General features: G+C 31.1%; 2 protein-coding genes across 2 annotated transcripts; both read right to left on the bottom strand.

Annotated features, from left to right (window-relative positions):
* Window positions 1-4,932: 4,932 nt before the first annotated feature.
* On the bottom strand, window positions 4,933-6,468 carry LOC123273807. Its single transcript, XM_044741278.1, has 2 exons — window positions 6,212-6,468; window positions 4,933-5,554 (listed from the first exon to the last, which is right to left on the bottom strand). The coding sequence occupies exons 1-2, from the start codon at window positions 6,466-6,468 to the stop codon at window positions 4,933-4,935; spliced, it is 879 nt and encodes a 292-aa protein (XP_044597213.1).
* LOC123273829 lies at window positions 6,392-7,583 on the bottom strand. The gene has a single exon (XM_044741304.1). The coding sequence runs from the start codon at window positions 7,498-7,500 to the stop codon at window positions 6,790-6,792; it is 711 nt and encodes a 236-aa protein (XP_044597239.1). The 5' UTR covers window positions 7,501-7,583; the 3' UTR covers window positions 6,392-6,789.
* Between the last annotated feature and the right edge of the window lie 5,601 nt (window positions 7,584-13,184).

Raw genomic sequence — 13,184 nt, forward strand, 5'->3', positions numbered from 1 at the left:
GTATCTTGCAGGAGATAGGACCTATATGGCAACAGATATATGAACAGCGTGGCAACAAAAGAGGCCTGTCAGGTTGCAAAGAGAACCTGATAGTTGATCGATGTGTCATACAAGATGCGATCTACTATCAACGCAACCTGTCAATGGCCTGGATTGACTATCGCAAGGCATTTGACTCAACTCCTCATGAGTTGATTTTATACCTCCTCAAGTGCCTGGGGGTCAATCCCGAAACGGTGGAATGCATTCGGCGTACAATGCAGCTCTGGCGAACGCGTTTCCATATAGGAAATGGAAACGCATTGCACGTAACCGGAGTTGTAGAGTACAAACGAGGGGTCTTCCAAGGCGATTCCTTGAGCCCTCTGCTGTTTTGCATCTCACTGCTGCCTATATCTGTTGCTCTCCGTAAAACTCATGGGTACTCTGTGGGGCCTCCGGGTGATCGAAAATACTCGATCACCCATCTGCTTTACATGGATGATCTGAAGCTATATAGTGCTAATGAAGATCATCTACAGGCAGCCCTGAACATCGTAGCAGAGTACACACGAGATTTCGGAATGTCTTTTGGGTTGGACAAGTGTGCGGTCATACATCTGGCGAGGGGTAAGTGCTCTGAAACGGGTGATGATGTCGAGTTAGTAGATGGGAGCATCTTAAGACAATTAGGCGCCGGAGAGTTGTATAGATACCTAGGAATGGAAGAGCACCGCATGCATGCGGTCTCTGAAGTCCGAGCAACTCTCCGTAGTGAGTATGTTAGGAGACTCCGGAAAATTTGGTCCTCCGAACTTTCCGGCAAAAATAAAGTCTCCGCCACTAACATGCTCGCTGTCCCAGTCTTACTATACTCTTTCGGTGTCCTGAAATGGGCCCGAAAGGATTTACGAGATCTCGACATCAAAACCCGTAAGGTTATCAATATGAATCGGAGCATGCACCCCAATTCATCAGTCGCCAGATTATACCTCTCCCGTTCCATCGGTGGGAGGGGTCTGCAGAGTTTGGAGCGGCTGCATGATCGTTTGGTCCTGGGCTTAACATTCGAGGTTGTCAATTTCACTGCAGACGAGGATGACTTCCTTATGCAAATCGTACATAAACATGAAAATGCGCATAAGGGGTCGTTCTTGTATAAAGCAGCTATATATGCAGCAACAACCCTTGGTCTTGGAGAGATAAACGCTCTTATGGAACTCCGAAAGGAAGAATTTAAGAGCGTCATCAGGAACGCCGAGGAAAAACAACTCCTAGGCGAACTGATGGACAAGTCCATGCACAGCGTGTACTTCAAACACGTGCGTGATCATGGCTTGTCCACCCAGCTGACCTTTTCCTTCTTAAAGTCAGCTGGCCTGATGTCCGAGACTGAAGGGTTCATATTTGCCTGCCAAGATGGTGTCATTAACACTCTAGAATACCGTAGCAAGGTGCTCCAGGTGCAGCTTCTGGACACGTCATGTCGGATGTGTAAACAACACCCGGAGACGCTCATACACCTTTTGTCGGCATGTCCTGCGCTGGCGAAAGGTGCATATATCCAGCGTCACAACGCTGCCCTGAGAGTACTGTACTACTATCTTCGTCATTACTACGGTATTGATATGACACCAGTGCTGCCTTATCTACCAGGAGATATTCCCCAGGTTGTTGAGAATGACAGTTGCAAAATTTATTGGAACATGCCATTTGCAACAACCCGGCGGATCGATCACAACAAACCTGATATTGTGCTCTTCGACAAGGCCACTCGTGACATTTATGTCATTGAGTTCTCGGCCCCGGCTGAACACAACATCTCAGCCAAAGAAGAGCACAAAAGAAAAATATATCAGGATCTCCTATTTGAAATTGGCAAACTTTACCCAGGTTACTGTGTCAAACTAGTCGTCCTAATCGTTGGCATCCTTGGAGGGATGAAACAGTCTTTTGTATCCTCACTTGCCAAAGTTCCAGCTTGCACGTCAAAATCTGAGTTCTTGGCTGTAAGGATGCAGAAGGCTGTAATATTAGGTTCCCTCCGTCTACTTAGGGAAATGACTTTGGCCTGCTGTGGCCGCTAACCGCCTTGTTGTGCGGAGTGGTCCAGCAGTAATGGATGGAGCTCAGGCTGGGCCCTCGGAGAGTCTGACTTCGGGGACAACCCCCCTGAGCATTTAATAACATAATAATAATAATAATAAAAATAATAATAATAAAGTAAAGTAAAGTAAAGTAAAGTAAATTTATTGCTTTTTAGGGAATGTACAAACCCAATAGCAAGGAGGCATGCGTATTTTACAATGCATTAGATTGATATTAATACCAACGATAACATTAATTGTCTGAAATCATATAGGATAACAATAAGTTAATCTGGTTTATAAATAAACTATTCAAATAAGCAGAAAGCTCTTAAACGGCAATAGTTTACAATAAAATAAAAAATTGTTTTGATTTGTTTAATATTTTCACAGTTAAGTATTTCTTGTACTGATAGTGGTTGGCTGAAATGTGGTTCTAGATAATACTTTCGCAGAGGTTTGAAGATTGGGCAGCTCGTCAGAAGATCTTCGATAGAATCAGGTTCTTGTAAATTGCAGATTGGACAGCTCTCATTGAAATTGAATCGATGTTGAAGCCCATCAATGGTTAGATGACAGTAATATTTATTTGCTAATCTGAGTTGGAGGAGGGTTTTTATCATCGTAAATTTTAGTCTTTTCCTCAAGAAACTACACATTTCCCCATTGGTTGGTCTGGATAAGGTCGATTGAAGGTATGGTGTATTACGAGTTAAATTTAAGTCTTGCTGTAGCAGGAAATGTTTGTATTTGTTTAGAAAATCTGGTTGCTTTGCCTTCCAGTATTCGATATCAAGAAGCTCAAGATTAGAAGCAATGCTTGGAGCTTTTTTTCTGTTTCTGGATAAAGTCTTCAATTTTATTGAGTCTGTTGCTGGTATCGTCGGTGTATGTGTTGTTGCCAGAAATCTTTATTTTCAGTTGATTTTTGACTGATTTTATCTCCGCTTCTAATTCTGATTGTTTGCTCTCAATTTTTTCCCAACGTGACACCCAAGACTTTTCTAAATTGTTGATATCGGTTCTCAAATTTTCAATTGCTTCTGAGTTGTCTTTATTACTTTCTTTGATTTGATTCTCTATTTTTTTTCGGTTGTCAGTTGCTTCACTTCTCAAGTTTTCCAGTTGCTCGGAGAGTTTAGCTAGTATAGTTGCCGTTTCAGAATTCATATCAGCTAGATTACTGGACAGATCTGTAACAGAATTAGAGTTAGTTGGAGAAGAGGTTTTTGGGTGAAAATTGTTATTTTGTGCCGTTTCTGTTAACTGGGATCGTTCTATCGTACTGAACTTCTTAAAGGCTTGATAATTGAGATCTATTTCTGTTAGCGAGTCTTCGAGGTTTTGTGTTTCTTCACGTTTACGTTTCAGTTTGAGAAGTTCAGGGATGGTGCAGACTGATCCTGCTCTTTCTCTTGTAAAAGTTAAAGCTTTAAGTGGTCGACCAAGTTTTTGTTTTTGTTTATCGCACTCTTCACTATCGGCTGAGCTTTTAGTGAGTTTTACTGACTGGCTAGAGATGTCATTAGAGAGCGTATTTTCACTATTCATCGTTTTAACCTTTAATTTCCAGACGCTAACTTCATCTGATCTTAAGGCACTTATTCTCTGGCCCACAGCACTTTATTATATCACTAAAATTTCCAGGGTTTTCACTTTTGCACTCAGTATATTTAAATTAATTAAGCACTTGATAAATTTTGTTTTATTTCGTTAAAATGACAGAGCGTTATTTATGTACGTGTTATCAGCATGATGCGATCGTAGCGCCCCCTAATAATAATAATAATAATTTCTTTATTTATTAGCATAATGCTATTTATAAACCATCATACATTATTATGACATAGTAAGTTTAAAGATAAATTTCCTTGATATAATTTCTTAAATCAATTTTAAAAATTTTTATCCTATTTTCGTTTTTAATATAACTTAGAAGACCATTGTACCATTTAAATCCGCGGTAAACTAAACATTTTTTCGCTGAGTGCGTTCTTGTGCGCTTAATTCTGAATTCATTGCTCTGTCGCGTTTTATGATCATGTCTATTACCAACTAAAACAACTTTATTTTCTAAACATGGTGGTGCCATTCCTAATATCTTTTTTTTAATTAATATACAGCATTTATACATCATTATCTGTTCTATACTCATCCATCCTAAAGTTTCCAGCATCTTTTTTATATTTGTGTAATTATTGACCCCTAAGACTATTCGCATTGCTCTATTCTGTATGCGTTGAAGTGTCACTACTTGTTGTTGATTATAATTCATCATTAAGCTCGCGCAATAATCAAAGTGAGGTCCAATTATTGATTTATATATAGTATTTTTTGTCCAACAACTTACCGACTTATTTAATCAATAAATTACATTAAGTTTTTTAGCTACTTTCTTTCCCGTTTCAATTAAATGTTTTTTAAACGTTAAATTATTATCTATTACTATCCCTTAATATTTCGTCTCTTTTACCTCATTGATACACTCATTATTTATTTTAATCTTACAATCGCCTAACTTATATTTTTTTCTTGAATCATGTAATAACATAAATACAGTTTTTTTTACATTTATTTTCAGTTGATATTCTTTTAGCCAATCTGTAAGCGTTACTAAGCACTTATTAATCTTACATTCAATTTCTTCTTTATCTTTACTTGAATAATACAATTTCATATCGTCCGCAAAAAGTCGACAAACTATACCGTGGTCTTTCATTAAATTAATTATTTCATTTATATATATTATAAATAATAATGGACCCAGCTTAGATCCTTGAGGTACTCCGTGTTCAACAATTTTTTCTTCAGATAGACAATCATTAAATTTGACAACTTGTTTTCTATTATCTAAATAAGACTTAAACTAATCTAATACAGTGCCTGCTATACCTAACTTGCTTAAAATTGACAATAACTTGATTCTACTTATCGTTTCAAATGCTCTTGCGAAGTCGATAAAAACGACTCCTACACATAATCCATTATCAATATCCTGTCTCCAGTCTATCAAAGAGCACTGTATGGCTGTTTCACATGAGTGCTCCTTTCTGAAACCAGATTGTTCCTCATTCAATATTTTATTATTATCAAAAAATTTATCTAACTGTGATTTTACAATACTTTCTAGAACTTGTTCAATTACAGGTAATGTATTAATCGGTCTGAAGTCTGTTATTTTTATACTTTCTTTAATTTTTTGTATTGGAACTATCTTAGAAACTTTTAAATTATCAGGTACAATCCCATTTTCAAGTGATCTATTCATAATATTTAGTATTATATTTCTATCAAAATTCCATAAATGTTTTATAATTACAGAATTAACATCATTATTATATCCTTTTTTGTCATCCAAGCTCTTTATAATCTTATCTAAGTCATTTTCTTTAATTCTATCAAATTTTTCCCACTTCTGATTATTAATATTATCACTAATTATAGTATTTGCTGTATCACATCCGATCTCATTAACGATTTTATTAATACTGTTAACAAAGTAATGGTTAAATTCATTGGAAATTATTAAATTATTGTTTAGAATTTGATTATCTAACTCAATACTATCGATAGTATTTTGAGCTTTCTTATTTCCTATCAGTTCTTTTAATTTTCTCCAAAGAATTTCACCATTACGTTTATTCGCATCTATATTTTTATCATTATACTGTCTTTTACAATTTCTTATTTCTTCCACAATATTATTTCTTAGTCTTTTATAATTATTAATATCTTTCTCATTCCCCGAATTCTTAGATACAAAAAATAATCGATCTCGCTCTTTCATTTTTATACATAAATCTTTTGTAATCCATTTTTTATGATTATATTTCAGCTTGATTATTTTGTCTACTTTTGGTACTACTGAGTTCAGTGCTTCGGACACGCTACAGTTAAATTCATCGATAACTACATCTAAATTATCATTTAAATCTACCTTAAATTTATCAGCAAAGATATCACAAAATAAGATCTGATTAAATTCGTTGAAGTTTCTTTTTTTAACAACTTTGAGATTTTCATTCTGTTCAAATTCAAAATCAGAATGTATAATAATTATGTTATGGTCTGATATTCTTGGAGTACACAGCACCTCAATAAATAAATCCACATTTGAAAAAACTAAATCGATTATAGTGTCCGACATCAGTGTTGATCTTGTCGTCACATTAACCAATTGATTGAGCCCAAGCATTGCACATTCATTGACAAGATTACGTGCATAACGGTCTTTATCATTGCCAACGTCTAAATTAAAATCACCTACTATAATAAGTTTTCCCTTATCAACGTAACCTTCAAATAATTCGACTATAGTTTCTTTAAACTTACTTACTCGACTATTAGGTGATCTATATACATTAGCAATGATAAAACCATCACTCCCACCAATTTGCACCATATTTATCCAAGTTATATCACAGATCTCAGAACTATTGAGCAATACCTTAAATTTAAAATTATTATTAATGTACGTAATTACACCACCTGTACGATTGTTTTCAGTGTTCGTGCGCACATGTCGATAATTATTAATACTGATTTCATGATCAAGTACATCTGAAGCAGTATGAGTTTCTGTCAGACAAATTAAGTCAGGCTTAACATTACATATCCAGTTTTCAAAAATGTCTTTATGTCTCATTAAACCATTAATATTTAATGCTACAATCACAAAAGACCTTTTATTAATTGTTATTTGATCCTCGTTTTGAAGTAATTGTTAATATTTATAGTTAATATTTTTTTGTGCTCTGTTTACTGCTCTTTTGTAACACTCACACTCAAGATCGTTTGCGCAGTGATCTGTTTTTATTCCGTCTAACTTAAAATCCTTTATCATTTTCACATAATTAACACACTTTATTATTTCTTCTTGACAGTCTTTCTCCAAGTGGTTACCAGAACATTTACGACATTTAGATTCATTTTTACAATCCTTGGCAAAATGATTAAATCTCCAACATTTATAGCATCGTAGAACACTGACACAATCAAATACGCGGCATAAACTCCAATCCAGCTTAATTTTGATTTTCTCTAATAAATACTTGTGAGTATCTGGATCTACTTCCATAATAATAATTCCATTTTTATTTTTTCCCATCAATTTTTTTTTTATTATCATTTTTGTGGATCCATTTTTCTCTATTCCATTTTGCTTTTTAATCATTTCGATAATTTCACTTTCCTCATTATTTTCCTTTGTGTCAATATCTATATCAATGATTTTTATTTTTGGTGACTTTTTATCAGTTAATCTAATATTATAGTTTTGACCCATATTTTTTTTAAGTTCACTGGCCAATTTCTCACAATGTTTTTTCCCTGTACACCCAATCACTACTTTTCCCGCTTGAGTTTTTTTTAATTTGTCTCCACCAACTCCCAGTTTACCTATTTTTACTTTATTTTTTACCTCAGTGAATGTCATATCGCTGTTTTGTTTAGTTTTTGGCTCAATAATGACTGTCTCTGTACTCGAGCCCTTAACGACATCTGAATAATTAAACTGTTTTTTTTTTTATTTTCCACATGCTCAATTTTACCATCACTATTTCCACTAGTTAATTTTTTGAACTCATCTATAACAATCTCACGTACCGCTTTCACCAAGTCATCTTTAAAGTCTAAAAAGATCTCTGTGGCAATGTTTTTGATTTCATTTTTTAACTCAACCACATTGACTCCAATTTCCTCGACTCTATCAACTAACATGTCCACTTTATCTGCAATGTCACTAACATCAGGTTCCTCGTCATATCTTTTCCTCTTTTTTCTCGATATCGAAGAAGCAGAGGATGCAACACTGGCATTATCTGGTATTTCATGTCCAGCACATTCAGTTAGCTCACCTACTTCATTTGCATATTTATGATTTTTTAACAAACAAGCTTTATGAAACAACTGGCCACATCCACTACACTGATTTGCAGCTCTTAAATTAGTTTGCTTACAGTAAGCATATGTGTGCCTCGTGGGTGTTACTAAATTGGCTCCATCTATATTCATTATTTCTCACTAACCTTTACCAACTAGATTGGTAGCTATTGAATTACTAAAGAGAACGCCAAAAGCGCCTCTATATTGAAAATTTTAAACTGTTTTTTCCACTAGCAATTACAGAAAACCAGCTAACCATAAAATTGTAAACAGAAAATTTAATTCTTTGATATTAAAAGAGCGTATATAGTGTTCTTCATTTATCGATTTTGAGGGTATTTTTCAAAGTCGTTGATTGGGGCTTCACGTGAATAAAAAGCTACGAAACTTGGCAAAAATATTCAGAATATCATTACGAAGAATATGAAACTTCCTATTTTTACTAAAAAAAATATTAAAAATACTATTAATTATTTTAAAATTCGGCGGTTTATAGTAGGTTATGGTTGAATATTAAAAAAAATTAAAATAAAATTTTTTGCAGCACTTTTCAGAAAAATAATTACCGTTATGTTCTAGATAAACATCTAATGAATTGATTTTTATATGCCATTTGGTAATTTCTAATCACATAAACTCAATCAATTCATTTAAAAAAAAAAAATTCAATAATTATTAAAATTATTTGAAATGTCAACAAAAACATCTGTCATGTTATTTTTAATCATGCCACTAGATGGTGGTAAATGTAAATGGAAAACTGAAATTGATTGATTTCTATACTGTAAGATGGCACTTATATTGTGAATTTAGCTTTTGTCTTCTAAGTACGGTTTTGTATTGGAAAAAGTGAAGACAAAGCGAGCAAGACTTGTTCGCTTTGAATTTACTTTGTGTGGTAGCTCAATACATCTATTTGATTCATTGATTGTGAACTAGACCATACAACTGAGGTTATTGATACAATATTATTATTTTTAATATTAATAATAATTAAATTTATATCAATTTAATCATATATAATAATAATTGTGATAATAATAATTTCTTGAGGATTAAAACTTTTTTTGAGTTTTATTTAAGCTCATAAAAAAATTCAAAATTTAAAAAAATAAATTAAAATTTAAGAAAAAATCGAACTGTTGAAAAAATTTAATTTTTCAAAAAAATTCAAGATTTACATTATCATAAAAATCATTTTTTTTAAATCCTAAGACTTCGAAAAATTTATAATCTTCGAAAAAAAAAAAAAAAATAAGAAAAACGACTGACCCTAAAAGTCATGCCTGTAATTACCGGCAAACTCTATACCTAAGCGCTCAAAAATATAATTTTTGTGTTTTTTTGAGCTCTTCAAGCTCAAAGAGATATCCGTTTAAAAGTTATTTGAAAAAAAAACCACGTTAAAAATTTTTTTTTCTTTTATTTTTGAAATTTCCCGAGTTAGAATTTGAAAAAAATTAAAAATGCGAATCTTTAAAAATATTTTCCGTATTATAATTACTTTTTTTAGATAATATAAACAATTAACAGGTATCAACAAATTCAGTGTCATACATATGCGACACTCAACTTAAAATACTTAAAACTCTTTTTTACACTATTATAACACTAAAATTATTATGGAAAAAGTTATTTTAAGAATTCTCCAAGTTTAAATTAAAAAAAAAAATTAAGATTACAAATCTTCTAGCATATTCTGCGAATAATAATTAAATTTTTTAGATAATATAAATAATCGAGAGATAACAGGTGATTTCATATCTTACATATATGACACTGCAGTTTATAAACTTAGAACAATTCTTTACGATATTATAACAATTGATTTATTCAAAAAATTCTACAAATGTACATTAAAAAAATAAAAAAGTGCAAATTTTTTAAAACAATTATTGTTTATCATGATTGATTTGTTGAACGAATCCAAACTATTAACAGATATCATATGATTATTTATCATACACATCTAACACGGCCATTGTCAGACTTAATATTATTTTTTACACGTTTAAAACAATTAATATATTATTAAATTAAATCAATTTTAGAATTTTCACAACTGTAAATTAAAAAAATTACGAATGCAAATTTTCAGAAACATTTTTTCTTATCGTTATTAATTTATGAATAAATCAAAATAATGAACAGATATCAGGTATTTCCCTATCACACATTTATAACACTGCACTTGACCGACGTAGAAGAATTCTTTATGCTTTTATAACAATTGAATTATTCAAAAAATTGAACAAATGTACATAAAGAAGAAAATTTTCAAATTTTATTTTAACAATTATTGTTCATCATGATTGATTTGTTGAACGAATCCAAACTATTAACAGATATATGATTATTTATCATACACATCTAACACGGCCATTGTCAGACTTAATATAATTTCTTACACGTTTAAAACAATTAAATTATTATTACAATAAATCAATTTTAGAATTTTCACAACTGTAAATTGAAAAAATTACGAGTGCAAATTTTTAGAAACAATTTTTCTTATTGTTATTAATTTATGAATAAATCAAAATAATAAACAGATATCAGTTATTTCGCTATCATACATTTATAACACTGCACTTGACAGACTTAGAAGTATTCTTTATGCTTTTATAACAATTAAATTATTTAAAAAATTTCACAAACGTACATTACAAAAATTGAGAGTGCAAACTTTTTTAAAACAATTTTTGTTTATCATAATTAATTTATTGAAAGAATTTAAACTTTTAACAGATATCAACTCATTCTTTATCATACATATTTAACACTGCAATTGTCAGACTTAAAATAATTTTTTACACTTTTAAAATAATTAAATTATTATTACAATTTTAGAATTTTCACAACTGTAAATTGAAAAAATTACGAGTGCAAATTTTTAGAAACATTTTTTTTTATTGTTATTAATTTATGAATAAATCAAAACAATGAACAGATATCAGGTAATTCCCAATCATACATTTATAACACTGCATTTGACAGTCTTAAAAGAATTATTTAAAATTTACAATTATATTCAAAAAATTTTACAAATGTACATAAAAATAATTAAGATTGCAAATTTTTTTAAAACAATTTTTGTTTATCATAATTAATTTTTTAAACGAATTTGAACCATGACCATATATCAACTGATTTTTATCATACATATATAACGCCGCAATTGGCAGACTTAGAACAATTCTCTGCACTTTTATAATAATTAAATTATTTAAAAAGTTTCACAAATGCACATTAAGAAAATTAAGAGTGCGATTTTTTTTTAACATTTTTTGTTTAACATAATGAATTAGTTGAACGCATTCAAACAATTAATCGATATTACCTCATTCATTATCAAACATATATCATGCTACAATTCTCAGACGTAATATACAATTTTTTACACTTTTTTAACTATGAAATTTTAAATAAAATCGATTTAAAAATTATTACAACTGTAAATTTAAAAAATTAAGAGTGCGAATTTTTAAAAATATTTTTTTTTTATCATTATTAATTTATGAACAAATTTAAACAAAGAACAGTTATCAGCTGATTCCGTATCATACATATATGATACGAAATTTAACAGACTTAAAACAATTTTTTATACTTTGTTAACTATCAAGATTTATTCAATAAAGTTCACTTGTGTAAATTAAATTGACATTAAAAGTCCAAATTTTTGGAGAGATACTTTTCTTAACATTTTTAATTGAAAAAATTTCAATATTTAACAGACGTCAACTGATCTTTACTGTCAAGTGTAATCAGAGGATACTTATTGGCTACAGTTTATGTAAAATATATTTTTGTACACTTTGGCGGGTATAAGTGTAGGCTATGAAATATCTTTGCTTCATAGTAGCTTCCCATTCATTGAGAAGAGTTACTGTACATTTATTTTTATACGGTCTGTCGCACTGATTTTTCCCATCAAAAATCTCAGGATCGAAATTTCGGTTTGCGTCCAATATTCTGTTTTTTTTTTCGTTACTGAATGATTGTTAGAAACTATTTTTAACATTATTTTTCAGATTCACCACTGGTTTTATGGCTATGAAATTGCGAGCTTTTAATTTGTGTGCTTCAAAATTGTTTCTGTTGTTTCCTGTGCGTGAGCCCAAACTTTAAGAAAAACTTTTTGACTATTTCGATGTTTACTAATAAATGTTAATACTTGATTATATTTTTCTCCGATAAAACACCAATATTTATCAGAACACTAATGCTCTTCATCATAACAACACTAACGCTCCAAAATGTCCAGCACAGATCATAATTGTTGAGTTATCTTGTAAAATTAATGCTATTGTTTAGCACTGTAAGTTAACAAATTGTTGCTATCGTTTTTTGTTACATCTTCAGCAACTTTGCGAATACTTTCGGGATCATAATAATTAAAAATTACTAATGCATCGACTTTGCTATGCTTAACTTAAGTAGTTGCAGTGTGTTGACAATCGACTATAAATAAACTCCAATTTGATTGAAAACTTGAGCAAGTTCTCAACCTTATTGCAAAAACTAGAAATGAAAATTTTTATGTAAATCCTTCCATCATTGTGAACACGATACATCTACAAAGAAAATAAAATAAATTATTATAGTTTAGGTATACTTTAAATGATTATAGGTTATGTATTTACTTACTCGAAGGTCAATTTAAAAAATTTTTCATTGAATAATTGTCTTAACGTTAACACTATTTTATTTTACTAAACAAATTATGGATGGCACAGGTACCTCTACCCTTCATAATAATGATAATCACCAGTCCACCAATATTAAGGATAATAATGGAGTAAACAGTAAATAAATAAAAAGTGCGTACATAATAGTACCTTTACAGTACAGATACTTATACACACTCCATCATATATATGTTCAACAAGTTGAGTAACTTAAAAATAAGTTGTTGAACAAGTTGCAGTAATTTGAATTTCCTAGGACTTTTATTTTAGGCCGAATGTTTACGTATCCGTATGTGTACGAATCTGTATGTAAATAGCTCCGTATTATACACGCGACATTTTCAAATGAAAATTTGAATTTCCAGGGGCTTTGTAGCGCTCCTTACACCGCACACCGTACCGTAGGTCATCAGTAGTACACACAGTCGTTGATTGATAATAAATGTCTAATTTGCACTGCATTACTTATGGAAAGATAACCTGAGCAAGACCTGCGATATGTACTGGATCTGATAACTATTTTTCTATTGGAACTTCGCCAAGG

This window comes from Cotesia glomerata, unplaced genomic scaffold, assembly GCF_020080835.1.
Source record: "Cotesia glomerata isolate CgM1 unplaced genomic scaffold, MPM_Cglom_v2.3 scaffold_14, whole genome shotgun sequence".
Taxonomy (NCBI): domain Eukaryota; kingdom Metazoa; phylum Arthropoda; class Insecta; order Hymenoptera; family Braconidae; genus Cotesia; species Cotesia glomerata.

Coding starts and splice junctions, on each gene's coding strand:
- LOC123273807 (XM_044741278.1), bottom strand. CDS start 6,468: ATGGTGCAAATTGGTGGGAGTGATGGTTTTATCATTGCTAATGTATAT. Junction 5,555..6,211: donor ACGACAAGATCAACACTGAT/GTCGGACACTAT, acceptor CTTTGTTAACAG/TATTAATAAAATCGTTAATG.
- LOC123273829 (XM_044741304.1), bottom strand. CDS start 7,500: ATGACATTCACTGAGGTAAAAAATAAAGTAAAAATAGGTAAACTGGGA.